The sequence below is a fragment of the Onychostoma macrolepis genome, chromosome 14 (genome assembly GCF_012432095.1).
Source record: "Onychostoma macrolepis isolate SWU-2019 chromosome 14, ASM1243209v1, whole genome shotgun sequence".
Classification (NCBI taxonomy): Eukaryota; Metazoa; Chordata; class Actinopteri; order Cypriniformes; family Cyprinidae; genus Onychostoma; species Onychostoma macrolepis.
In genome coordinates, this window is record NC_081168.1 from 15,960,462 (window position 1) to 15,987,969 (window position 27,508).

Sequence of the window (27,508 nt, forward strand, 5' to 3'; positions counted from 1 at the left end):
ACATGAGTTTTCTTTCACATTACCTGATTGATCACAAATGTTGCATTTTGGGAAATTAGGTACTGGGCGGCATCAACGGCTGCTAGTACGTCTCTAACTCTGACCTAAAAACCAATGTATTTACTGCTCATCGGAAATGCATCAGTTCTGAAATGCTTCTATTGTGATATTTTTAAATTGAGCTTGGTTTTAAAATAAACAACTTACAGGCAGGTCTGAGGACGTCCTCTCCAGAAGTCTAATGCTTTGATTAAGTGTGCTCTTTAATAAGAAAGACAATAGACACACAGAAAGCATGAATCATGTCCAAATGATTTATAATCTGAAATGCTTATAAAAAGGTACAAAAACTGTAAATGACCATTGTGGAAACTTAAGATGACAGTTCAAGGGAATCAACATGGTGACAAAATTCCATGCAACCTGATAGTTGCATTACATGCATCACATGCACATTATGTCACAAATAAATATAGAATGTGACACAAAACTGTTGTAGTATATGACACATTTGGCATACAGTGGGAATCATTTGATGAATTTTATAATTCACATCTCATATAGAGCACATCTAACCGGTAAAGCAACTAGTATTCACTGGAAAATAAATGTTCCAGTCTTGCAAATGCAAATGCTTTAACCAATGGTGTGAAAACAACAGAAATCATCACAATTTTCTGTTTGATGCTACTAGAGGGACAGAAATTCAACACTACACTTTTGACCAGTTTATGAATCTGTAAATACTCAAATTTACATATTTGAAAGTTAAAAAAAAATGTCAATAGCACAAATATAGGATGAAGCTGCTTGTTTTTTTTTCATGATGTTATCACAGAAAAAGGAGGAAACAACTTGCAGGTTATGCAGTTATTACTGGTAGGCTTACCCTTGCTTTCACATATTTCTTGGAAGCAATAAATCAAGTTGAATGTGTTAAAGAAAATTTAAAAAAGAGATTGTTGAAAATCAGTCAAGATACGAACAGAAATATGAACTTTCAATCTTTCAGAAGTTTTTCATTTGCAATTAGTACCACTTATAGATAAGAAAAAATTAAAAATGAAATTAGCATCATTGAGACAAGGATAGATTACCATGGACTGCTCCAGTGGGATGACTTGTTGGATGTGGATCTGCCTTATAGTATTAGCGTGTCCCTTCAATGAGGTCTGCAAGGTCCCTTTAGACTGCAAAAGAGAGAGATACAGGGCAAAGAAGAATCGACCCCAGAAAAGTTCATACAAGTACTAACCATGACACTGAATTTCAAGTAATATTAATAAAATATAGAATAATTATACTTTACACTGTAACTCCTTTTACATTTTTTTTTTAATTAGACCACACATAAATCTTACCAACTGATCAGCTTGGGCATCAAGTTGACTAGCGAAATCAGCTAGATCAATGCGAGTCACTCCTTTATTAACCTGAAAAGATGAGCAGAAACCCACAGGACATAGTTGCAAAGCCTATGGTTTAAAAGTTTTAATCAAAATGTGTTCATGTAAGTATGTACCTCCTCCAAATAGGCAGCAAAGTCAATCTCATTAATGCCAGTTTCAGTGAAGCTGATGAGATTCTGTTTGCCTTCTGACTCCAGAAGAATGATGCCACGCAGGTCCACCTTCATCCCTTCAAACTTTCTCGACACATCCTTGGAGTACTGCAGAAAGAAACGAGGCTCTGTATAAGATTCTGACATGAGTTTAGGAAATCTGTATGGACTGCCTCGAGGGAATATTCTAGAACATCTGACCAGTGGGACCATTAGTAAATAATTATAACTATATTACAAAAAATAGATATATTTGGTCATTTATTATGTACTTACTTTTATTTTATAAAAAAATATATATAATACGTAATAAAATGACAAAAATAAAGAATACATATACATAACTCATTAATACCAAATGCTATTTTATTTAAATTATATTTTTATATTATGTTTATTTTTATTCCATGTTATTTAAATTTTTGTGAAAATTTTTATTTAAAAGTTTTATTATTTTTTTATTATTATTTTTTTTTAAATTAGCACCTGATAATTATGTTCTCCTACATGATTTGAGAAACTCTAACACTTGTTGAGTCTGTCTGTCTGTACAAAGCAGTTCACATGATAATTGTTATTTTACATTTCATAAAAATCCTAGAATGTTCCATTTAATGTGGTCTCAGATTTTTGGATCCTATGTGACACTGGATCAAGAATGCTGGCTTTTTAAGCAAAAACAAAAATCTTTCTGCTGAAGTAAAGGAATTTATAGATGCTCTATATAAAATAAGATATTTTGCCAGTTCCAAAGAACAGAGAGAAAAACAACAACACTGGATTGGAAAAACATACCGGCCACTTTTTTTTTTTTTTTTTGAGTGTTACTCAACAAACCAGTAAATGGTGTGCATTTCTTTTAAGACACAATCCACACATCTGTGGTGATGGAGGCTATTACCCCAGAAACGGAACCTCGAACCTCAATAATTAATAGGAAGGATGCCTGAGTTTGTATATGTCCTGGCATCAAGGCTCAACATTATTCAGCTTCAGAGTAAAATAAGACTGACTCAAAAAGCATGATATGATACAAGCTAATATCTTCTTTAAAAAACAAAAAACAGTAGCATCACTAATCTCAGAGTGGGACTTTAAATGTCTGAGGGATTTCAGTTGTGATTTGCGTGTGCACATGAACAGAGCCTTGATCCACTCACAACACTGGTGTTAAAGAAGGCTGAGATGCTGAAGATCTTATCCAGATGAAGAGCTGAGTAAATCCCTCTGTTGTCCTTACAATTACTGCAAAAGAGGAGAGAAAAAGATTTTAATTTCAGACATTTCATTCTCTGCTGCCATCTGCTGGACTACTGAAGGACAACGACAACTCTATTGAAAATGTCAAGCATAATTTGTTTGCATATTTGATTCAACATCTAGTTTTTAATACACTAAATTTATACATCTGTCCAAATATATGTTTTTTTTTTTTTAAATCAAAAAATCTTGTGCTGATAACACCAATACTTAACACTACTACAGGTGCATCTCAATAAATTAGAATGTCGTGGAAAAGTTCATTTATTTCAGTAATTTAACTAAAATTGTGAAAGTCGTGTATTAAATAAATTCAATGCACACAGACTGAAGTAGTTTAAGTCTTTGGTTCTTTTAATTGTGATGATTTAGGCTCACATTTAACAAAAACCCACCAATTCACTATCTCAACCAATTAGAATACTTCATAAGACCAATAAAAAAAACATTTTAAGTGAATTGTTGGCCTTCTGGAAAGTATGTTCATTTACTGTATATGTACTCAATATTTGGTAGGGGCTCCTTTTGCTTTAATTACTGCCTCAATTCGGCGTGGCATGGAGGTGATCAGTTTGTGGCACTGCTGAGGTGGTATGGAAGCCCAGGTTTCTTTGACAGTGGCCTTCAGCTCATCTGCATTGTTGGGTCTGGTGTCTCTCATATTCTCTATGGGGTTCAGCTCAGGTGAGTTTGCCGGCCAATCAAGCACAGTAACACTATGGTCATTGAACCAGCTTTTGGTACCTTTGGCAGTGTGGGCAGGTGCCAAGTCCTGCTGAAAAATGAAATCAGCATCTCCATAAAGCTTGTCAACAGAAGGAAGCATGAAGTGCTCTAAAATTTCCTGGTAGATGGCTGCGTTGACTGTGGACTTCAGAAAACACAGTGGACCAACACCAGCAGATGACATGGCAGCCCAAATCATCACTGACTGTGGAAACTTCACACTGGACTTCAAGCAACATGGATTCTGTGCCTCTCCACTCTTCCTCCAGACTCTGGGACCTTGATTTCCAAATGAAATGCAAAATTTACTTTCATCTGAAAAGAGGACTTTGGACCACTGAGCAACAGTCCAGTTCTTTTTCTCCACAGCCCAGTTAAGATGCTTCTGACATTGTCTCTGGTTCAGAAGTGGCTTGGTAGCCCTTTTCCTGAAGACGTCTGAGCGTGGTGACTCTTGATGCACTGACTCCAGATTCAGTTCACTCCTTGTGAAGCTCTCACAAGTGTTTGAATCAGCTTTGCTTGACAGTATTCTCAGGGCGTCAATGTTCGTCTTCTGGATCATTGCCAAGTCAGCAGTCTTCTCCATTATTGTGGTTTCAAAGAACAAGAGATACCCGGAATTTATACTGTAGGGATGGTCATTTATTGAAACTCAAATGTAAATATTCTAATATTTTGAGATACTGATTTTTGACTTTCATGAGCTGTAAGCTCTAATCATCAAAATTAAAAAAAAAAAAAAAAAAAAAAAAAATTTTTTTGAAGTGTTTTACTTTACATGCAATGAATCTAAAATATATGAAAGTTTCACTTTTTGAAATAACTTACAAGAAAAAATTAACTTTTTCACGACATTCTAATTTATCGAGATGCACCTGTATAGTGTAATGTAATTGTTCACTTTTATTAGATACATATGACAAGGTTACCTGTAGAGAGAATATGCTGTAAGGTCCATCTCAGGATCATTGTACAGGTATCCTGGTATGAAGTTTCTCCAAGCAGAGTTGACTAAGTTGGGCGTATCTAACACCTACACACAACATGATCACATGGAATGAGACATATCTGAGACAGGCAGGCTTTTAAATTGTATTATTTGGTGAAATTATTTGTCTTTTAGCATGCGTACAATAGGCACCGTAAATGAAAATGCTTATGTATTTTTCTAATTGAAAACAAAATAATTACTAATTATATCATCCACATGAACCTTTAAAATATAATATAATATATAACATACACAATCTATTAATACACATTTATTTTTATTTTATTTCAATATGGGAGAATTGTTGAATTAAAAACACGAATCTCAGAATGTCTTCGTATTTGTTTTCTCACTCTTTTGTTGTAATGACAGCAGCACCCAAGCTGCATAAATGTACAATTTCAAGTGAAGCTCTATGATAATTTTCTCCAAAGATCCTCTTGTGCTTTAATGAAAGCAAAAACATCAATAGCTGTGTTGTTTCTCTTACCTTAAACAGCTGTCGAGTTTGAAAGGGTTCACACACAAGCTTTTCTAAATTCCCACCCGCCAAGAACAGAGCTGTTATCACTCCCATGAGCACCCAGGAGAACAGGAAGCTGAAGCCCACACCACTGAGAGACACAGGAAGAGTGTGTGAATGAGTGCAGAAAAGGCTGTATATCGCATCCATTTGATGGGTTTGAAGACTGATATTACACTCAAACTCACGCCATGAGCAGGTTGCCTCCTGTGTTAGAGACACAGCCACGCGTGGTTGGAGTGGCGTGCCTGTCAAATCCCAGAATACCACACAACAAACCCAGAAAATTGAAGGTGAGGATAAGCACAACCATACAGCACAGGGTAATACAACAGATCCACCTGAAAACGAAAACATTATGAACAACGTCAAGGGCACATGAAAGACTTTTTGCAGAGAAAGTTTTTGTCTTGTGGAGCTGAGTCCTCTGAAGTACCTGTAGAAATCCATCTGATCGACCTGAGGGTAGATGTCCTCGATCTGTGAGTGTGTGTGAGAGATCATTTTGGTGAAGTTGGTCAGAGTGCTGTGAACCGGGAAGAGCTTGGTGAAAGTGGTGATGTTTGATCCAACATCGTCCAGAAGAACCTTCACCCCTACAGAAAAGCCACAACAGTATTAGAAAATGTTTCAGTGCAGCTTTAGTGACATTTTCTGTGTGTAAAATGCATTTTTACAGAAAATTGTGCCTTATTGTATGTGCCCTGGCGAGCAAGAGAAAAAAGCTCCATAAAAGGCAAAGCCCATCCTCCTCAGGCCTTACCAGCAACGTGCATATGCTAAATATTACAATTCAAGTAATATGTTCTTTAAATCAATTAAATGATTACATATTACTCTATGTTAGTAAGGCAAAGTTTAAATGAATTTGATCTGGATAACATTAGTACAATTTTACAGCATAATCTAAAGCATTAATCTAACTTTAAATGTTAACTATGTGTTAGTATATGTGGAAATTAACTTTCAACTAGAATAAAAAATAAAAGTATTGTTCATTGTTAGTTCGTGATAGCTAACCTTATAGTGTGAGTGTTTAAATTTAGTAAGTGAAAAATATGAAAATGAAGATTTTTTAATTATTGAAAGGGGATTCTGCATGAATTTGCATGATCTGAATTGTAGTCTATATTTAATCTTTGAACTCACCTTCCACAATATTTCGGGTTTGATTGGTTACCAAGTTGGGAGTGTCATTGAATGATGCAAAGCCCTGTGTGACATATGAAACACAGGTGTAAGAGTGAGCAAAGCTGATATGCTCCTTGAATACCAACATGAAATGCAAAATGACCTTATTTAATTTCTTCAAATATATACTACTGTTCAAAAGGTAGTTGGTAAGATTTTTTAGTGTTTTAAAATCTCTTATGCTCACCAAGTATTTCCATTTTAAAATATTTAAAATGTAATTTATTCCTGTAATGCAAAACTGAATTTTCAGCAGCCATTTCTTCAGTCTTCAGTGTCACATGATCTTTCAGAAATCATTCTGATATGTTAATTTGGTGCTCAAGTATTATTTCTTATTTTTTTGAGGAAACTGTATATACTGTATATAGTATTACACACATATATATGTGTGTGTGTGTGTGTGTGTGTGTGTGTGTGTGTGTGTGTGTGTGTGTGTGTGTGTGTGTGTGTGTGTGTGTATGTATGTATGTATGTATGTATGTATGTATGTATGTATGTATGTATGTATGTATGTATGTATGTATATATATATATATATATATATATATATATATATATATATATATACACACACACATACATAAAACTGACCTCAACCCCCTCCCCCCAACTACTTAGATTCATTTCATTATGTGTGACCACTTGTCATGATCAAATCAATCCTCAATAGATCATTTTTTGTTTTCAATGGATAGTTTTCTTGTTGAATATTGTGTTTCACTGTGAAATACAATATGTTCTGTCCTGAATCTATGGAAACACGTCATGAGAAATCTGAGAAAATCATACCTTTTCCACAATCTGACCGAGATCCGTCTTTAGAACTTCATTCACTTTGTCTAACTGGTTGGTCACATCAGCCAACTAAAAAAAAAGAAAAAGAAAAAAAAAATCTTAAAAAAAACCAAACAATTGTGAACCATATTGGTGACAATATGTTGGAAGAGAAGATTTCAGTACCGATGAGTAGTTGGCTGCAATTTCTAGCTTGGGAAGGGTGCTACGTATGTTGCGACAAATCTCAGATGATCGTAAGTCTGTGCAGACAGGATCGTTGAGGGCGTTGCTAAGGCTGCCGCGCACCAGGCTGAGGTTCGCCTGCAGTTTAACTGTTCCTTCCTGCAAAGTCTCCAAGGTCAAACTCACATTCTCTAGAGCATCCTTAGTGTCTCGCATTGCTAAGAGAGGAAACAAATGAGCAAACACATATAAATGAACATTCAATAACTGTATAGAGACAGTAGAGAGACAATAACCAAGGCACACTTAATTCTGAAGGACATAAAATCCACACATGCATCTTTAATTTAAAAATACTCTAAATATTATCCATTGAGGTGAGGTTGTCTTTGCATCTTTCAGTGCATTTAATTTTGGTTTTAAGACACATGATGGGCAGGTTCCACCAAGGAAGGATACAAGTAAACACATGGGAAAATAACTGGGCCAGGTTTTGCGGGAAAAAACAAGGAGTTAATCATAACTTTGTTACAGATAGATATGGGAAGGACCAGTAAGAGTCTATTACAGTTTACCTTTAATGGCTTTCTCCACTTTAACTAACAAATCAAAAGACAAAACAGTGAAATAAGACACCACCAAAAACAATGGCTTGAATATCCACATTATATTCTCACGTGATATATGATATATTATGATAAATAGTTTTCCCAGCAAAGGTGAAAAAAGAAAAGAAAGAAAATAAAACACAAAGGGGAGTGACATACTTCCAGTCATGCTGAGAGCCGCGTCGAGGGCGGGCTGCACGTCTTTTCCCAACTCCTCGTGTATCCTTCCACCCAAGATCACACCTACATCTGAAGAAAGACCACAACATGAGTCCTCCCATCAGAAACACCTTCCATTCCACTCCAGATGGCCAATAGCATACTTACTCTCCAGGTCATGCAGCACATAGTGCTTCACGGTGTCATACTTGGAGATCAGGTAATCAATTTGCTGAAGAGGAGACAACACAGCAATATATTTAGCAAACCGAACCTTGCTTGCCAATACTAAGATATATACTCGATGAATACTTTTGCAACTATGCAATCAAATTGAATGATATCTAAACTTTTCAGCTGACCGTTGTTTCATGCATCCATCCATCCATCTATATGGTCTATCTCTCTGTGTCCAACCGACCATCAATTTTTTTCTCTGTCTATTCATGCTTCCATCCTGTCCATCCATCTGTCTGTCCATCCGACCAACCAACCAACCGACCATCATTTTTTTCTGTCCATCCATCCAGTCTTTGTCTGTCCATCCTACCGACCATAAATATTTTCTGTCTGCCTATTCATTCATCCATCCATCCATCCATCCATGTTGTCGGTGTATCTCTGTATGTCCATCCATCTGTCTGTCCATCCGACCGACCAACCAACCAACCAACAGACCATCAATCTTTTCTGTCTGCCTTTTCATCCATCCATCCATCCCAGTGTAATAGTGCTGGTTGTATTACTCACTGCTGGGGTCTGATTGGCGAAGGTGTGCAGGTCTTTCAGGTTACTCTTCACCAGCCTCCTCATGCTCTTCAGCTGAGAACTCAGGTTCTGATTGGCTGCATATGCACAAAGGACCCCTGCCCTGATGATTAAAAAAAAGAATCGTTCAAACAGCACAAACTAAATCAGATTCAAGCTAGAAAAACAAGAATAGAAAAATACTGCATGTATGATTGTTATGGCCCTTTCAGTAAAATACTCTCTGGAGTGTCAGTAGGGGGCAGCACTACAACACAATCCCAAGACGCATGTTCCTCACAACTGTTCTCTCTTCTTAGGATACTTTAATTGCATCGCTTTGGGAATGTTCTTATACTCTGGCATACTTTTATTGAGAACTAAGAGGCAACATCATACTGCTGCAGGTCTATACAGGAAGATAGCACTTTTGTTATGCAACTCAGTGAACAAATCTAAAGGAACCTTTGCCTTACGCAGTTGGAAAAGAATTTCAAACAAACTAGGGTGAATGTGAACTCTCCTTAATTAGACTGAGAGACACTTCAAGGAAAAGCCAGCCCTATATTAGTACTTATTCATGATTCACGCATCCTAATTGGGCTGTGCTCATGGCTACTGTGGGAGCCACTGAACGATGGCAGCACCATCATGCTAGGCGTTCACTGCAGTCTGGGACAAAAGCCATAATTGATTTATGCAACAATAGTGCAAACAGGAAGGCTTTTTGTGACATTATATCAAAACGTGTGAATCACTCTTTGTTGGTTTTTGGGCATAAATATGATTGCACCATACACAGATGAATCTGTGGGTGTTGCGTATGAAATGCATCAATGCTTTCACACACTTCTGCAGGACGGGATTTATCACAGCTAGCAACACTAAAGATAGATATGAATATGGGGGCAAGGGCAACTTCCTGTTTCAGATGCGAATGCAAAATACTTCCTTTTTAGACACGACTACATCTAAAAGTTCTCCAGAAGATGAGCCTGTGTATGCAACTATGTTATTTGACAACACTAGCTGTACAGTTTATTATTCTCTCTGTAGGCAACATAGCTTTTTTTGTTAGAGATATATTATGTTTAATACAAGAGGACCAAGGATAAGCAACATTCAGAATATAAGAGAAGTGTCTCCCTTTCAATTCATGAGGGGCACTTAAAATAAATTGGCCACATGCTCCACAGGATGCTGAGCTGACAGAAGAGGAATTTAATGAATTGCAATTTTAAGAAATTCAACAGAAGTATTTCAATCATTCAACACAAGTTTTGCGACAGAACATTTCATAAACACTGATCAACTGACAAATTTGGGAAAATAGTTTATTATAAAAGCTATTAATATTTATGAATTATTAATATTTAATGATTTTATTTTTCAGAAAATCATACAGTTTTTATAGTAACTTTATTAGTAAGTACTGCCATGAAACTATTTTAAATTTAACATTCAAACATGTAAAAAAGCTTTCTGGGAAATGAAGTGTTCCTCAAACATGGACATTCATAAAATTTAATTAAAATTATATAAATAATATGCACATGTGTGTGTGTCATTTGTACATTTTTATGGTAATGCATACAGTACTAATAAATTACTATGAATTACAAGTTATATAATTTTATAACGTACTGTATTATCATTATTATTCATTACATTCTAGAATTACAACTAATAACGAGAAATTATTTAAAAAGACTACACTTGAAACAATAAGAATTCAATTTAAATTTGGTTTTCTTAAATTAAATTCTGAATCCTATTTTGCTACCTTTATTCAAATTCAGTTACAATTTAGGTCTGAAAGAGCAAATAGCAAACTGTTTTTAAAATGACGTGATGAAATGCTGTGCTTTATATGCAGATAATGGGCATTGCAGAATGGTATCAGGGTAAGAAACAGACCACAGACTGATGGAGAATCAAAATGGGTGGCTGGCTACAAAGCCCTATTGTTTTTCCTCCTTCTCACCCCCTTATTCTCCATGTCCTCCTCTCTCTGTCTGGTAAGCTGCTATCTGCTCTGCTCCGTAAGGTCAGGGGAAACATAGCAGCCAGTGAACAAAGGGGCTTTGAGGATGGCAAAGTGCATGCAACACAGAGGGCATTGAGATGGTCTAAAACTCTGCAGGGCACCTCATATGAACCAGCAATAAATAAATAAAACTAAATGTAAGAATTTGTATTTCTTCATTAAATCTTGCTTTTAAAAATGGCTCTAAGCTCAACTTTGGCATCATGTTGAAAATAGGCTTTGTAACTTAGGTTGTTTCAGTGCACTGAAGAATGTCTCTATAGACTAATGGAGGCAGGAATCGCATTACTCCCACAATAATCGCTGTATTTAGCCAGACTGGACCCTGGGGCTGCTCCCACAGCATCCCTGTCTATAAATGCCTCAGTGGGGGTTTGAGGAGCAGGGTGGGGGTGAGGACCTCCTTGACTGCCTCTTTATACAAAAGATGACCCACTGGGTTTGATTTCGCCATGAAGGCGTTCCAGGTCTACCTGTTGATTCCTCTGTGCTCAACAGACCTGTAATGTGATCGGACCACCACCACGACACTGCCAAGCTACTGACCCAGACAAAGACAGCCACTGTCGACTGGAAAATGAGGGTCAGTCTTTTATTTTAGAAGGCAAGATGAAAAAGATACCTTTTACTACTTTTTAATGTTGAACTACCATTACCAAAAAATAAAACACAAGCACAGCGATTCAAAAATGTGATAGATGTGACACATGTGATAGAATTGACGTAGTTATGGTATAGTTTTGTGGTTGTATATACATTTCTTTATAAAAGTATCAATAAACTGAAAATCTGACAGATTTTATCCCTAAAAATAATAAATTTAAAACACATTTATTTCACACTAAGTATAGTTCAAATCTATTAACATATTTACTGACATATTACTCGAGACTTACTGATATAAAAATTATAATTAAACTTTATTTGGAGTACTACTTGTGTACAATGCACATTTCTTAATATTAAGCCAAAAATGTGTTTAATGTCACTATTGATGAGAATTGTATGAGCTTTGAGTAATATTGGTGTTTAATGCAAGATATTTAAAGTGTACCTAAAGTTTACTTGCAATAGTTCCACAATCAAATATACTACAGTATGTCTTTAGTTGGACCTTAGCACTACTTCCACACAATAAAAGTGCATTACGTACAAAATTAGTTGTTACAGTTTAGCAGACTTAAAAGTGTACTACTATCGTATATTAAAAGTACAATTACAGGGTATTTTTATTAAGTGCATAAATATGTAAATGTGTTTGTAGTATATTTAGCATTAAAAAATGCATTTCAAATTATTTCAATTAAACAACTGGAAATAGGGTTGGGCGATGTCTACAAAATTGGCATCAGATGATGGCGGGGTGGTTAGGCGGTGTGCCTGCAGCGGGAAACACATAACGATTCCTAACAGTTGCCGGTTACATTACAGTACATAAAATTTCATTTACCACATAAACAGAGTAAGGAGAAATGACTGAGGACGATGGCGAATGGTTTGCAGATCCTCAGCACCACTGACAAACTAATCTAATCTTGTAAAATGTGTGGTAAGTACTCCATGGTATAAACAGAGTATGTACGATTGCGAATCTCGAAAGTGAAAATGAAACTAAAAAGCTATCGTGCATTCTAAAGCAGTTTCAGTGCCAGGCATAATAGCGGCTCTCTGATGATCGCAATTATATACAATACATTATAATTACCCAATGATATAACTGCGAGAGAAAGTATTGAAATATGTATTTTCCTCCCATCTCGTATTTATTCCCTTTAGGGGTTCTGTAGTACACGCCATTTTCTTTCCAAGCACGGTATCGGGATGCGGCGGATTGCGGGGGGTATGGGGGCGGGGGATCACGATGTCGGCTCAACATCGCGATGTCTATCAGTAAATTCGTTAACAAATATTATATTTTAGGTTTGATGAAATACAGTAATATAAAATAATAAAAAAAGTAGTATCCAAATTTTCGACAAGAAGATTTATAAAGCAGCACATTTTCAAATTAGATTCCAGACGGTTTCATTATTCCAGAGGAAATCAAAATTTTCCTTTTAAAGTTCTCACAAGTTTCAAGCTGAATATGTTTGTGGAACTGGAAGCGGCAAGCCCCATGTGTGTGTGCAGTGAAAGTAGGCCAGATCGGGCGGGTAATTGAAGTGTGAGACAATCATTTCTCTTTTCCATTCATGTGTAGGACAGAAGGAGGACACATGATTAACCACACAAACAAAAGCTTTCTCTCTCTCCATTCTGTACACCAAAATATTGTGGGCGTTTTTCTTTGAGCTGAATATTACATTTAAATACTCATTATTCATCATCGTAACAGACCGAAGAAACTCTCGACAGTGACTGCATTACATCTGTATACAGTGGACTGGTGACATTAATATCTGATGATGGATCTATTTAAATGCTGCTTTACAAAAAACACACAACCCTGCAAGTACACAGATAAAAAGTCAACTGTACAGCTATGTGCCAAAAAGAATTGTACCATATGATGACTAAAACGCGCGCACACACACACACACACACACACACACACACCAGAGAGAGTGTGACGCAGAGTCACATCAGGATATATTGTCACTGTTACCATGGTTTCTCTCTCTTACGCAAACACATTCACACATTTTACTAGATATAACTAGATATAGACAATCCTCAGGCACTAGATAACCTAAATAATGGTTTCTAAAACATATTAGCACAAAGGACCCCTTTCATAACCCCTAACTGTCTGAGGACCCTATAAGTCGGTATGATTTCAATTTCCCAATTTTCTAATTCTAACTAAAGTACAAATCAAAATCCTAAAGAGAGATCCACCAATCAGAGTAGCCGCTGTTACTATAGAAACTGCAAATGATTTCATTAAGTCTCTCACACTCTCAACTTTGCAGTCCTGTTTTTTCCATATATATATTTTAAGATTTTGTATACTTTAGAACCGCTATAGAGGACTGAGGCGGGATCTGTCGAAAATACAGCAATCTCTAGAGTAAAAAACGCAAGCATTTACACATGTGTGCCTGTAATGATTAATTACCAAGACTGAATCTCAATCTATCCATGCATTATAATATTTCAAGGCTGAATGGACCGAAAACAGGCCCAAAGACATTTAACAGCACAAACACTGTGCAAATGTAGGTTTTCTATGACTAAACAGGATGATTTAATGAATGAAATGTGTGAGCACTGCACTGCCCAGCTGCACTATGGATGTCATGTGGGTTCACAGGCTCTACTGTATTAGATTTGACAGGCCGTCTCTGCAAGCTGAGCCCTGGGGTTGGCAGAGGAGCAGCGGCCCCAGTGACCTTCAGTGCCCTGAGCGTAACACTCCTTCTGAGTAGCAGTCGGGTTTTTGCCCTACATCCAATCACAGCTAAGCAACGGTCAGCCGAGCGAGTCCCTCCACCCCACGGGAACAACAAATTACAAATGAGATAATATCTCCATATCTCAACTGTTTCTCCTAGACATCAATGAGATTAAACTGAGAGCAAATAGAGACTTCTGCTTCAGATTTTTCTCCTGTGAAACCTAAAAAGAGCTCAATGAGCTTATGTCTCCTCTAGAGTTCAGAAAAGATCTCAACAGTGTCTTCCCACTGTGTGCCATCAAAAACAAGAGATTTCAATGTGAACTGTATTGCTCATCAAATTGTTCCAAAGAACAGTTATCTGTACACAAATGATTCTAATTCGTGTCTATTCTATTTTTAATTCCCCTAAGAAATTTAAGAGAAAGATCTAAGTTAAAAGGGTTTATTAATTTAAGTGTGCATTAAAAAAAAACAACCTATGCGCAATGAAATTTTCTATTTTGAGCCATTTTAGGACCACAGCTGAAAATAATGAATTTAATGAATGAACCTGCTCATTTAAATGTAAGTAAACACTGATGTCTTGTCCATGTCAATGTAAAATTCATGGTCCATTTTAAAGATACATTGACCATGAATTTTACATTAACATACATTAAAATGAGCAGATTCATTAATTATCTTTAGCTGTGGAATAATTAAATATAAATACACATACAAATTTAAATAAATCTATAATAAAACAGCAAGAAAAAGCGTGACAGCGTCATTATTTTTTAAAGGGCAGCCTTCTCCAGAATGAGGACACAAATTTATGTGTGTGGCCGTTTGTAAGTAACGGCAATAGCATCTATTTTTAGTACAATGGCACATGGCAACTTAACATTTACATTGTAAAACAGAAAACATCTAACATCATTCAAAAGTTTTATGGGTATTTAAGCACTTTTTTCAGCACAAATGCGTTAAAATTGATCAAAAGTGACAGAAAAGACATTTATAATGTTACAAAAGATTCCTATTTCAAATAAATTACGTTTTTGAACTTTTTATTTATCATAAAATCTTGAAAAAATTTATCACAGGTTCCAAAAAATATTAAGCAGCACAACTGTTTTCAACATAATAATAATAAATTTTTATTAAGCACAAAATCATCTTATTAGAATGATGCCACTGTAGACTAGAGAAATGGCTATTGAAAATTTAGCTTTTCTAAAATCACAGGAATAAATTAAATTTTAACAATTATTCAAATAGAAACCAGTTATTTTAAACTGTAATAATATTTCACAATAATACTCTTTTTTAATGTATTATTGATCATAAATGCAGCCTTGGTAAGCATAAGTGATTCAGAAACATGAAACATCTTACCAATCCCAAACTTCTTAATGTATAGTGAATTTATATATAAAATAGTATACATAATAGTTTATATTTATAACAGGCCATATTTTTTTCCGAAGTCTGAAACTACTTGCAGCCAACTGATTATGCATGTTAAGCATGTACCAAACAGTAATGGATGCCAGTGACCTAAAGTCTGGAAGACTGTCTGACAAATTCTTACAAGAATTGAACTAAAAATACGAGTAATACATGCCTCAAGCTGTTATGTTGCCTGACCATCATCACACCATTGTGTTCATGACTGGGTTGACAGTGTCCCTAAGAAATGCTGTTTTTCTCTTAAGAGTTAGATGGCACTAATGAGGAATTTTCTTGTCATAATTGGGTCACTTCTTCAATTATTCATCAAGCCTAAATTATGCCCAATGTTTTATGTGAAAACAGCACAGCCCTGAGAAAAGCAGCCTGAGTTTATCAAGAAATTATAATAAAAGTTTGGAGAAGACAAATGAAAAGACAGGTCAACAAAACTCCAGAACAAGTGCCCTGGTTTCACCCCGCCACAAAAAAAAAAAAAAAAAAACACCATTCAAGCACCTCTCCAAACACATCAGAAGGTGTCCAACTCATAACCTCCCCTGGAGATGCTTCAAACTCAAGATATTTTCCATAACCTCTCTTTGAGAGTCCTCTCAGGACAATCATGTAACATTTGAATGATTTTCAGTTAAACGTCTCACTAAGAGACTGGGTGGCGCCTGCCAAACATTAAACAAGATTGACCCGCTTTAATATAACGCTGAACAGAAGAATGTGCAGAGTAGCCCCTGTTACAGCTTCATCATAATCACGAAGGTTGAAATCCCAGGAGGTTTGTACATGTGGGGACATGCCCATCTCCAGGCAGCCAGGCATGTGCTGTGGAATCTTTAATAAAGAGCCAGCCAGCTGAATGCATAAAGCTGAGGAACATCAAACACTCTATTCAGTTTGCCGTCGCTAACCTGGAGCTCCTGCTTTTGTACAATTCTGCTGTATTTCTTCCTGGAGTGTACACTTGTCTACAATATGTCTTTGGGAACATGGTAACTTCAGGACAGAAAGAATAACTACAAGCTCAGAAGAGTCCATGTTGAGGACTTTTATTGAAATGATCATCAGCTTTGAGTTTGCTTTCGATTATTTAGGCTCTGTTCCAAAACCTACAAAGCTGCCTTTGCTGTCTGCTACCTGCGTTTTAAGTGGCACCTCGTAAGTGACCACGAATAGAGACATAATTCGTAACTGACTTTAATAGAGCTTGATGATAGCATGCTGCTAAGTTAAGACTTTGATTTTCTACAGTTATTATCCTTGTGTGAATGGGCCTTGCTGTGTTAATGCAAGCACACATGCACATTCAGACAAATACAAAAACTTACGTGATAATGAAGGTGGTGGTGAGTAACAGTGTGGTTAGCAGTCCTCTAAGGCAGTCTGCATTCTTTCGCTGTCTCTGGTGCATCTCTCCTCCGCAGTTATCACAGCAGCGGCACAAACAAAAGAGAAGCCCCACCAGCGGTAGCAGCACGGTGAACAGCAGGCCCAGTGCCGCACACACCACAAAACCAAGCTCATAATAAATCACCTGCACACAACACAAAGCTACATAGATTAGAATTTCTAAAATGATCAATAAATGCAATCAAACCGAGTTACTATTTGAGATTGTTTCCTTGATGCAGTTTAAGCCTGGTCCGCAATGAAGTTCAGGTAAATAAATCTCAGTTATGGCTTATTTTGCATCCAGGGAACCATCCAAGTTATACAGGTTTAAAGTTTAGGTTTAGTTCTGTGGGTAAAAGGAAGGAAGGAGAGCCATGTGTGATTATTTTAGAACTACAATTACACAAGTGAGCACTACATTTACAGAAATTAAAGGAATAGTTCACCCAAAAATGAAAAAATTTACTCATCCTTTGGACATCCAAAATGTAGATGAGTTTGTTTCAAGCAATATTGTGGATAGAAGACTTGTATTTTAGCCAGAAGCGACAGCTTGAAGTTAAAAATATCCCATTGATGTATTTGTTTAAAACAAACTTGCAGCTTTTCACCTCACAAGATGTTAATTGATAGACTGAAGTTGTGTTGATTACTGTGATGTTTTTATCAGCTGTTTGGACACTCATTCTGATGGCACCCATTCACTGCAGAGGATCCATTGGTAAGCAAGTGATGTAATGCTAAATTTCTTCAAATCTGTTCCGATGTAAAAACAAGCTCATTTACATCTTGGATGGCCTGAGGGTAGGTAGATTTTCAGCAGATTTTTATTTTCGGGTGAACTGTTCCTTTAAATTATTATCAACTGTTTTTTTAAAGGAACACTAAGATATATTTAAATGAGCTACAAAATATTTTCATGGTTCATATTTTTAAAAAATGCAACAAGACATGGAGGCTTTTGCACTCTTTTTCAAGTAAAGCAAATATCCTTGTCTCCAAAGCCTTCCATTAAAAAGGCTTTTGAAGTGAGAGAAATTAAACCGTGCTCTGCAAAATTTCCATGCCTACTGTATGTAACATGATGGAATAATGTTAAATGCTTTTTCCATATGTTGCCATTGAATCCATTTGCACACGTCCCGTGGCATTATGGACACTTCTGAATGAGCAGGGCTGTCCTCCGGCTAGCCTGTGGATAAGCTTAATCCGCTGAATAAACCAGAGGCTTTGTCTGTCACCGAATACCCTCGCTTCTCCTCAAGGGTAGAGCCTTTCCATATTTAAAATTCTCTAAAAGTGGTTTTAAAAGCTCATTTCCCCTCATGCCTATGCGAGTAAGAACTGAAAGTCTTGTTGGAAATGACACAAAAGCTTAGCAGCTAAGACTTTTATGAAGGACTTCACACATACAGCACTTAGGGCATGAGGTTATTGACCATTCTACTATGAACGGTCATTCCCTCTCACTGACCGTCTGATGTGCTTCTCTCCTATCAGCATATGTAAGCTTTAGATGGGTTCATCTAAGGACAACATCATCCCTGTTTGCGTAGTTACACTCCTCTCACTAGGTCATGGCTGAGCTAAAAACTGCAGACAGCTCGAGATGAGGGAATTTGTGTATCTGTGAATATCTTACCAATTACAGAGATGAAAGATAAATTTAATACCTTTTAATACAGGATGGCCAAGAAAAAAGTGAAATGAACATATTCGCAGTTTTAAAACTGTACTAAAAGCGTTTATCTAGAATACATCATTTATATCAATGTAATGTTCCTATTGTTCCACAAGGATGACAAAAACCACAGTCGAGATTAGACTGGAGAGTAACACTGAAACAGACATGAACGGCTGGGCTTTGAACGGGTTAGGTGCAACTAAGGAATGAGGGTCTGGTTTGGCCCTTGACACTTCTAGCGGGACACACATTACCTGCAGCGTCAGAACAATGTTTTCTGGCTGGGAGGTGCCAGATGATGAAAGGCATGCAGAACAGCAAAAACAGAAAGAAAAAAAATGAAGAACAGATGGTAAGCAAAATCAAATCAACACTCAAACAACTGGCAAATAAAATCACTTAAGAACTAGAAAGAACACTTGTCATCTGTAATGGGAACCAGACCCATTTGGACAGTCCCAGATATTGAGTGAATCATGGATTTGGCCAACAGTCACATACATATCCAATTCTCCATGTTCTTAAGTGTTTCACGAGCAAAACAGAATAAAACTGAAAAGAATGAGTGAATGTGATTATAGACATCGTTCTTAATCCTTATGAATTTTAAACTTAACCTTAAATGACTAAATTAAGTGATGATCCTTTCATATAAAAATATACAAAATTAAATTATATCTGTATGTATTGCGTATATAGTTTGTGGTTGGTATTTTTTTTGTCTCTTATATTCACCAATGCTGTCGTTTTTTAAATCAAAATAGAGTAAAACACAACAACTCAAGAAACATATGTAACATTTGAAAACAGCAGTGCTACTGGTTGAACAGAGTTCAAAGGAAGAACATTTATTTGAAATGGAAATGTTTTTAACTATGTAAGTTTTAAATGTCACTTTTGATCATATAATATATCCTCTCTCAATGAAAGAATTAAAGGCCCAAAACCTTTATAATATAATATCATATAATATAATATAGGGCTGTTTTCTGATAAATAGATATGGTAAATTGAGGTGGCTGTGTATCTCTGAACTCACATTTCCTCTAACCATCACAAGAAATAATCGGTGAAACTGATTCATTAAGTTTTGACTCATATGTTTGTTTGTTCCCAGGAGTAAGATGCTGAAACTTCAAAGCAAGAGCTCGTTTAATTAAACTCTGTTATTAAGAAGCAACAAATAGTTTCTTCCTCTGTTTACTACAAGCTATAGTGCCAAAAGCAATTAACAGCTCTTCCAGAATAAGCGCATAATAGGGCAAGGCTCTCTCCTTGGCTTTCAAACGCAATTAAAATATTGTTTCATAATAGATGCGCTGAGACAATGTCCCTGCAACTTAACTGTGGTGGCGGAGCATGTAATCGCATGGAGGTTCAGGTAGGCACAGTCACATGCACTTACCTTCTGGTACTCGGATTGTATGGCTCCAAATTTATCCTTTGCCACTCTAATGACGAGATCTGCAATGACAGGAGAAAACAAAGTCAGCATGCTGCGGCCTCTTACAGTGCCGCCACGTCAGAACAGGTTACGTAATGTTATTCAACATCCAGCTGAAAAAAACCCACCAACAACGAGCCCACTGTGGATGAGTGTAACCCTTCAGTACGGGTTCAGTGTTTAGCCCCCAGCTGCCTCCATGATCACAATTACCACAATCTTCAGAGAAAATATTAGCTGTCTTCATACAAACAGACATCACAAAGTTTCCTCAGGGAACGTCTGGGCAACGTTTAGCTGGGTATGTGAGCTTCTGTATGACTGTGCTGATAGAAGTTGCATTATAATGCATTAAACATAAGATTTGGATTACGAACAATGACAAATCAATTGCACATTATTAGAATTGCACTAGAGAAGGAAGCAGTAAAATCTGCGGATTGCTTTCAAAAACAGATAAGTCAGGAATAGTACAAGGAGGTGACAGACCACTTGTAAAAATGTGAAATTATTTCACTCAACATGTCATCTGAAAAAAACCAACAACAACAATTTATGATTGCTAGATTTTAAGATTTCAGTCTTTCCCCATCTGAGTGGACAGAAGCAGTACCTAGAAAACAGCTGTCTGGGGACATTTCCATGATGGAAATCACTTCCATTAAAGTGATAGTTAACCCAAAATTGAAAATTCTATCATCATTTAGTCACCTTTAAGTTGTTCCAAACCTGTATGAGTTTCTTTCTTCTGTTGAACACAAAAGATGATATTTTGTTGGTATATGACCTTATATGACCAAATAAGGAAACAAGAGGCAGGAACACATGACATACGACAGAGGACTGACATAACACCCCCGTCCTGGAAGGCGCAACTCGCGCCGTAACAGTATAATGTTGGTAACAAAACAGTTGCCGGTAGCCATTGACTTTCCATCATTAACATCATCCACTCTCAAAACCCCTGCAGTTCCCTCAGAAACCCCAGATTGGGAAACCTTAAAGGTACTTTGGTTTAACTCTGAATTTAATCTGCTCCAGAGTATCTCTTCACAGAAAACGACTCTCTGTAGATCTTGAACCTTCAGGTTTTCCATTCCCATAGCACCACAGTCTAATAACCACCAGCATACAACATACAGTACAAATCACCTGGATACAACATCACAAACAACAGGTGCAGTGATGGCAAACATCCCAACACACTAAAGGAACAGTCTCCTGTCCTATCGCTCATCACAGAAACGTCTTTCACATCCCATCATCAATAAAATAGCAAAATATCAACAACGTGATTTAATGTATTAATGATAGTGTAACTAAATTAACCCTATAAAAATAAACAACTAAATACATTTGAGATTTTTTTTGTCTTTGTAATCCGTCATGAGAATGCAATAATATGCAGAGCCTCTTCTTATTTTACAGACACTCTTCTCAAACAACCTGTCATATAGAGTCACATCCTAAAATTTTTACTCATTAAATGTCCGCTTTCAATCAGAAATGTCACATTTGTAGTAGGCCACATTTCCTTTAAAAGTCTAGTGTGTTGAAAACATCATAAGGAATGAGGTACATCCTCCATTTGCTGCATTGCAGGGGTTTTTGGTCCTTTAAAGAGTAGCAGAGAATCAGTAATGTACTTTTCATAAGCATATTATCTCCATTTCTTCAGAGGAAATTGTCAATATGGCTATTTTTGAAATGCTCCGGCCTCTAAACAAAACTAATATATTTTGTTTAATAATCATCACTGTACCTGTAGTAACAAGTCTCTTATTTTTGCAATAATATGGGTCTAATTGGCTTCATGCATTTTCTACAGAGAAACCCAAAGGGTCCTGAAGGCCTACTCATCTTCAAAGGCAGGCAGAAGCAGCAAAGTTTAGCGGATCATCGTATACGGCCATGAAAAAAACATCACCAGTCACTGCATTAGCCTGTCTAGCTATATTTTGCTGGTCCCTATAAGTCCCTGGTTAATTAGCATGACCTTAATTCAAGGAAATACGCCTTCATTAAAATCCCTCAGTACACGATTGCCTTACTTTTGCATCATATCCAACAATGAGGAATTAATTATACAGGAAGGAATGACTTTCTCAAAGAAATTTGCAGCCCCCAGTCATCATGGCCAACTTTTTTCTTTTTACACTCTAAAAAATGCTGGGTTAAATACAACCCAGCGATGGGTAAAATATGGACAAACCCAGCGGTTGGGTTACTGCCCAGAAGGTTGGGTTAAACCAGGGGTCATAAAACTTGATCCTGGAGGGCCAGTGTCCTGCAGAGTTTAGCTCTAACTTGCCTCAACACACCTGCCTGGAAGTTTCAAGTATACCTAGTAAGACCTTGATAAGCTGCTTCAGGTGTGTTTAATTAGGGTTGGAGCTAAATTCTGCAGGACACCGGCCGTCCAGGACCGAACTTGGTGACCCCTGGGTTAAACATTTAACCCAACTGTTGGTTGAAAACAACTCAGCGTGTGTTCTATCCAATATTTACCCAGCACTGGGTTGTATTTAACCCAGCATTTTTTAGAGTATACCTTGAAATACCCCATGAAATCACTTGATAATTCTTGACATATTTCAAATTGAAACCATTAGCCATAATTAGATTCTAGAACCGTCATGGAACCATAATACACACACACACTTTCAATTTTAGAATTGATTAGTCACATTATTGCAATATAATTATGTTCCAGGGTGTCTTACATGTAAAATCAATTTCTAATTGCTTTTGATTATTTTTCGAAGGACTTTTTTGTCTCAAGTCTACAACCAAAATATACTTCATTATTTTATGCTGGTCAAGCATATCAAAATTACCAAGCAAAAAGCATTTTACCACACGGACAGATAGCGAGCAAGTTCAGTGGTCTGTGGGCAGATTGGATTGTGGGTAAGGAATCAGTGGGGCATAGTCCTCCAGCTGTCTCTTCCAGAAAACTCCAAATCTCAGCAAAAAAGAGGACAAAAAAGGTTGAGGAGTGCAGAGAGGAGAAAAAGAAGATCAGCGTGGAGAGGTGGAACAGGAGGAGTGGAGAAGAGAGAGATGAGCCGATTAGAAAAGAGAGGGTTTGAAGCATGTCTCTTATCTTTCACCGATCAATTGGGGCTGTCACATACTATAGTTTGCCTTTAAAACACTCACAAGTAAACACACAAGCACACACACACACACATTCATAAATATACAGAAGCATATACTTTATCCAGCAAAACACCCTATAATCTCTAGCATTTCCAGTTGTTATTCAACAAGCCAGCTGACTTCTTAGGGTGCATTCACACTGACAGTGATTTGGAGTGACAAAACAACTGGAAGTCTTTATTTTCAATGAAAGACGGTGATTTGAGGTGACATGACCGGCAGACACCGTTGGGGATACAACAAGGTTAAAAGTTCAATTTTATGTGATGCAGCCACTTCCAATGCATTTAAATGTTCAATTTCAGTCAGACTGAATCAGTAATTCATCTCTTAAAATGTCAAGTAAATGTTTTCGTTTAATAGATAATAACCATTTGAATAGATACTTTTTAGTGGAAACTCTGTACCTCTGTCTACCCCCCATCCATCCCACCCGCAGCAGCACTCAGACAGTGTCCAAGAACTTCATAAAGGCTAAACAAAGTGTGCTGGCAGTTTCTCAGGCCCGATCTATTTTCTCATGGTCCTTTGTGAGTACCTCTTCTCATTCCTCTCTCTCTGACCTGGTTTGATTGGCTGTGCTTTCATTCATCTAACAGGAAGTAAATAAACTTCAGGGCTCAGCGGTAAACAAAAGAGGGGCCAAAGGCGCTGAGTGACTCAAAATAGCAGTGTAGAGAAGCACAACTCAGTGGACACTGCTACTCGCTTCATTTCTTGGGGGTTACTTGTGGTACCCTGAGGTGATGACATAAGCTGGTATTTGTGTATGTTTTTTATATTTGAGAGGGAAATCAATACTTTTATTCAACAGGGACACATTGTATTGATTAAAAGTGACAGTGAAGACATATATAATGTTACAAAAATATCAAGTAGTGCAACTTTTCAACATTGATAATAATTAAGTCACAAATCAGCATATTAAAAATGATTTCTGAAGGATCATGACACTGAAGACTGAAGTAATGACTGCTAAAAATTCAGCTTTGCCATCACAGGAATAAATTGCATATTAATTATTTGAAAAATTATAATAATATTTTACATAGGGGTGTCAACGTTAACGCGTGCGATTAATCAGAAAATTAACGCGTTCATATTTTTTTAAACGCAAATTAATCGTTTGATAAGGTTTGACCCCAACTTATTCCTGTCATCGCAGCGCGGAAGGTTATCTATCGTTGTGTGATAAGGGTACAGCGAACCAGTGTTGCCAGGGTAGCGGCACAAGTGGCCTATTTTGAAAATACTGACCCTGCATATTGTAGCAATTCAACAACCACATTCCCAGAAAAGTAGTAAAGACATCATTAAAATAATCCATTTGACATCAGTGGTTCAAGAATACTGTGTGCGTGCTAAGAAAACAAAAATAATGACAATTTCTTCTCTTGTGTGTCAGTCATTGACGTGCGCTCATGAGAGTACCACGACGCATACGTGCTGCTGACGCAGGAGCATTCTAATGTTTTTGTCACATAGGCTATTTTAAAGACTATTTTAACCTTTCTGGGCCTTGAACATGTCAGTTACGTTGCTGTCTATGCAGGGTCAGAATGCTCATCAAAAATATTTAAATTTGTGTTCCAAAGATGAACGAAGGTCTTGCACGTTTGGAACGAAATGAGGGTGAGTAATCAATGACAGAATTTTCATTTTTGGGTAAACTATCCCTTTAATGAAGACGTAAATCCTATGATATGCCAAATCATTGTACAAAAGTGTCCTTTGATCTGGCTCTGGGTAGCAGCAGAAAGGTACAGCAGAGGGTTGCACTAAATGTGGCGTTGCTAGTAATCTGACAGAATTACACGTGGTAAATGAACGCCTGATTGTGTATTTGCATGTACATGCGGGTTTGTTGTTCATCCACTGGCATGCAATGATTGCCGCAAACCTTGTGTGCTGACACAAATTCCTGCACATCATAGTCATGTTTACTAAGCTATAATCAAGATGTTTGCTTCACGTTAATAGCTCCATTCCCCTTTCTCTCTATTATGGCTGGTTTACATTCTTTAACAGAAAGTTGTTTATAGCAGTGGTTCTCATTTTTTGTCATACTCCCCATTGAAACCGTTGGCAGTACTTTTTGTTGGTAGGCCTTTGTTGTTCTCTTAAGTTTTTCTGTTAAATTTTTTTATTAAATTATAATTTTAATGATTTAAATTGCTAAAGATGGCATTTCAAATATATGAAAAATATAGAACATAAAAATTGTGATAATAAATTAAAAAAAATAATAAAAATAAAATTATATATTTTTTTCCATCACTGGAATGCAAAAACAGATGTATAAAGAATAAAAGAAAGGTACATACAATAGCTCTGTGCGAGGATATTAAGTGCACTAGACAACATAAGGAGGAGGAGAAGAAGAAAGGTGCACATACTTCATTGGATTTTGTGTGCATCTTCTACACAGCTAATTTGAACATAAGGAAGTGTAGCTCACACTTTAAGAACCACTTCATTATAGATCAATTTGTGTCCTGAATAAAATAGGGCACCTTGTGGCACATCACATAATCGTGTATTAATTCTAGTCTTGTAATGGCATGCATCACGTTCTTTCATCAGGGCAAACTTCTCTTTGATGCTGCCATTTTGTCTCCATCCTCCACGGCACTCGTTCCTTCCTCCTCTCATCCTCCCAGCAGGATGCACTCTCACACCCACGACTATGCTTTTGAGATGTTTCTCGGTTAGTGCAGAAGAGAGAAAGAGATTTCCTCAGAAGTATGCCACTCTTTTTTTTTTTTTTTTTTTTTAAGTAAAAAACCCCACCGTATCTTCATAAATATTTCATCATGAGATCTCCCCAAGGTGGCTATGGAGATAAGCAGCCTTGAATACATTTGTAAGCCACATCACCTCACATTATCATGGCATGCCAGAGACGTGAAACTCTCTGAGGGTTTTTACATCTCATCAATTAGACCTAAGACTAATATCTGTCAAGAGAAAGAAAGTGATTACAAATGCCCTTTCGGGGTATAAGTCTTCTGAAATGTTCTATGAAATAGCTGAAATGATGGAAAGAATAATATGTTAGCAGGCTACGGCAATAAAGATCAATCTGATGCCAGGAACGCACTGAAAATTTTATGTGCTAGCTCTGCTAATGTTTAAATTATCATGTAGCTGAAGGCAGTTGGCTAAATAATAACTAAACCCTCTTACCCGAAGACTGTCAGTTCGTCTCTGTGCATCTGAATAGCAATTAGTAAACATTTTCAATTGAATTTAATTGAGAGGTCAGTGTAAGTTACACATTAAAATTACATTTTAATACCATGTCAAATCAGCACTCAAAGGGCCTATTTACACTTGTCACTTTATGCATTTTCTCTGATCAGACAATTATCTGATTTGCTAAAACTGTTCTGTTTACTCTTGGCCTCATAAATTTGTCTTGCATCACCAAAAGCAACAGTCATGCGCTGCATTTGATTTATTATCAGCTGATTTCAGGATCAAAGACTGCAACAGCTGAGAGAGCATCAACAGTACTGCTGAGAGAATTTGGAGTTCACCACTTTTGATGAAGAAGACTAGCTTCAGAAAGTGATGCTGAACAATGAGTTTCATTTGTGGCAGTTTGTGCAGCTGCTTGCTGAAGAGAGATGCTTATCTCCGGCAGCCCATATCTGTGGAGAAGCGTGTTGCAGTAGGTATTTGGCCCTTATTTTATTCTTTTGCAATTTTGTAAACTGCATGTGTCTTCAACAATCAGATGTGTTTACACTTACACAGTTGTGCCTGGAAGGCATCTAAAATCACCTCCTGAAGTGGTTTGTGTGACTATCTGTCTCAATCATGTTTCGGAAGGCATTTATACTTAATCTATCTGATCAGGGAAAACACATTAAGTGGCCAAGTGTAAATAGGCCTAAACAGTCACTCTCTAATCTGAATGGTTGTCTCTTCACTAGGTTTGATGTTATTGGTTCCCGCATGTTACATGTCTGAAATATTTTGTAACATTACACATGATATTACTGTCACTTATGATCAATTTAATGTGTCCATGCTCAATAAAAGCATTAATTTCTTTAAAAATCTTACTGACCAAACTGCTGACAACTGTTTTTTTTTTTATATTTCTGAATTATGTTCTACATATTCAGAATAATTTCTGATTATTTTACACATATTGTAATCGCAAACATGACATTATTCCTGTGGAAGACAAAATGGAGAAGTAAAAGAATAATTTTAGAACAAACTAGGCTAACACTAAGTCAAATCTAAGAAT

General features: G+C 36.7%; 1 protein-coding gene across 7 annotated transcripts in view; it reads right to left on the reverse strand.

Moving 5' to 3' along the window:
- Positions 1-27,508, reverse strand: part of prom1a (prominin 1a) — a 61,078-nt gene that overhangs the window by 11,007 nt on the left and 22,563 nt on the right. For 6 of the 7 annotated variants that reach the window (XM_058798303.1, XM_058798301.1, XM_058798306.1 and 3 more), the window contains exons 2-20: positions 20,047-20,105; positions 18,896-18,922; positions 16,894-17,099; positions 8,736-8,856; positions 8,154-8,217; positions 7,986-8,075; positions 7,219-7,436; positions 7,048-7,122; positions 6,214-6,277; positions 5,501-5,660; positions 5,253-5,405; positions 5,032-5,155; positions 4,480-4,583; positions 2,722-2,806; positions 1,523-1,669; positions 1,362-1,433; positions 1,098-1,190; positions 208-261; positions 24-104 (exon numbers count right to left, since the gene is read on the reverse strand). In XM_058798303.1, the coding sequence (XP_058654286.1) occupies positions 24-104; positions 208-261; positions 1,098-1,190; positions 1,362-1,433; positions 1,523-1,669; positions 2,722-2,806; positions 4,480-4,583; positions 5,032-5,155; positions 5,253-5,405; positions 5,501-5,660; positions 6,214-6,277; positions 7,048-7,122; positions 7,219-7,436; positions 7,986-8,075; positions 8,154-8,217; positions 8,736-8,856; positions 16,894-17,099; positions 18,896-18,922; positions 20,047-20,105 (1,997 nt within the window). The remainder of the gene's footprint in view (positions 1-23; positions 105-207; positions 262-1,097; positions 1,191-1,361; positions 1,434-1,522; positions 1,670-2,721; positions 2,807-4,479; positions 4,584-5,031; positions 5,156-5,252; positions 5,406-5,500; positions 5,661-6,213; positions 6,278-7,047; positions 7,123-7,218; positions 7,437-7,985; positions 8,076-8,153; positions 8,218-8,735; positions 8,857-16,893; positions 17,100-18,895; positions 18,923-20,046; positions 20,106-27,508) is intronic. The other variant, XM_058798304.1, reaches the window with a different exon arrangement.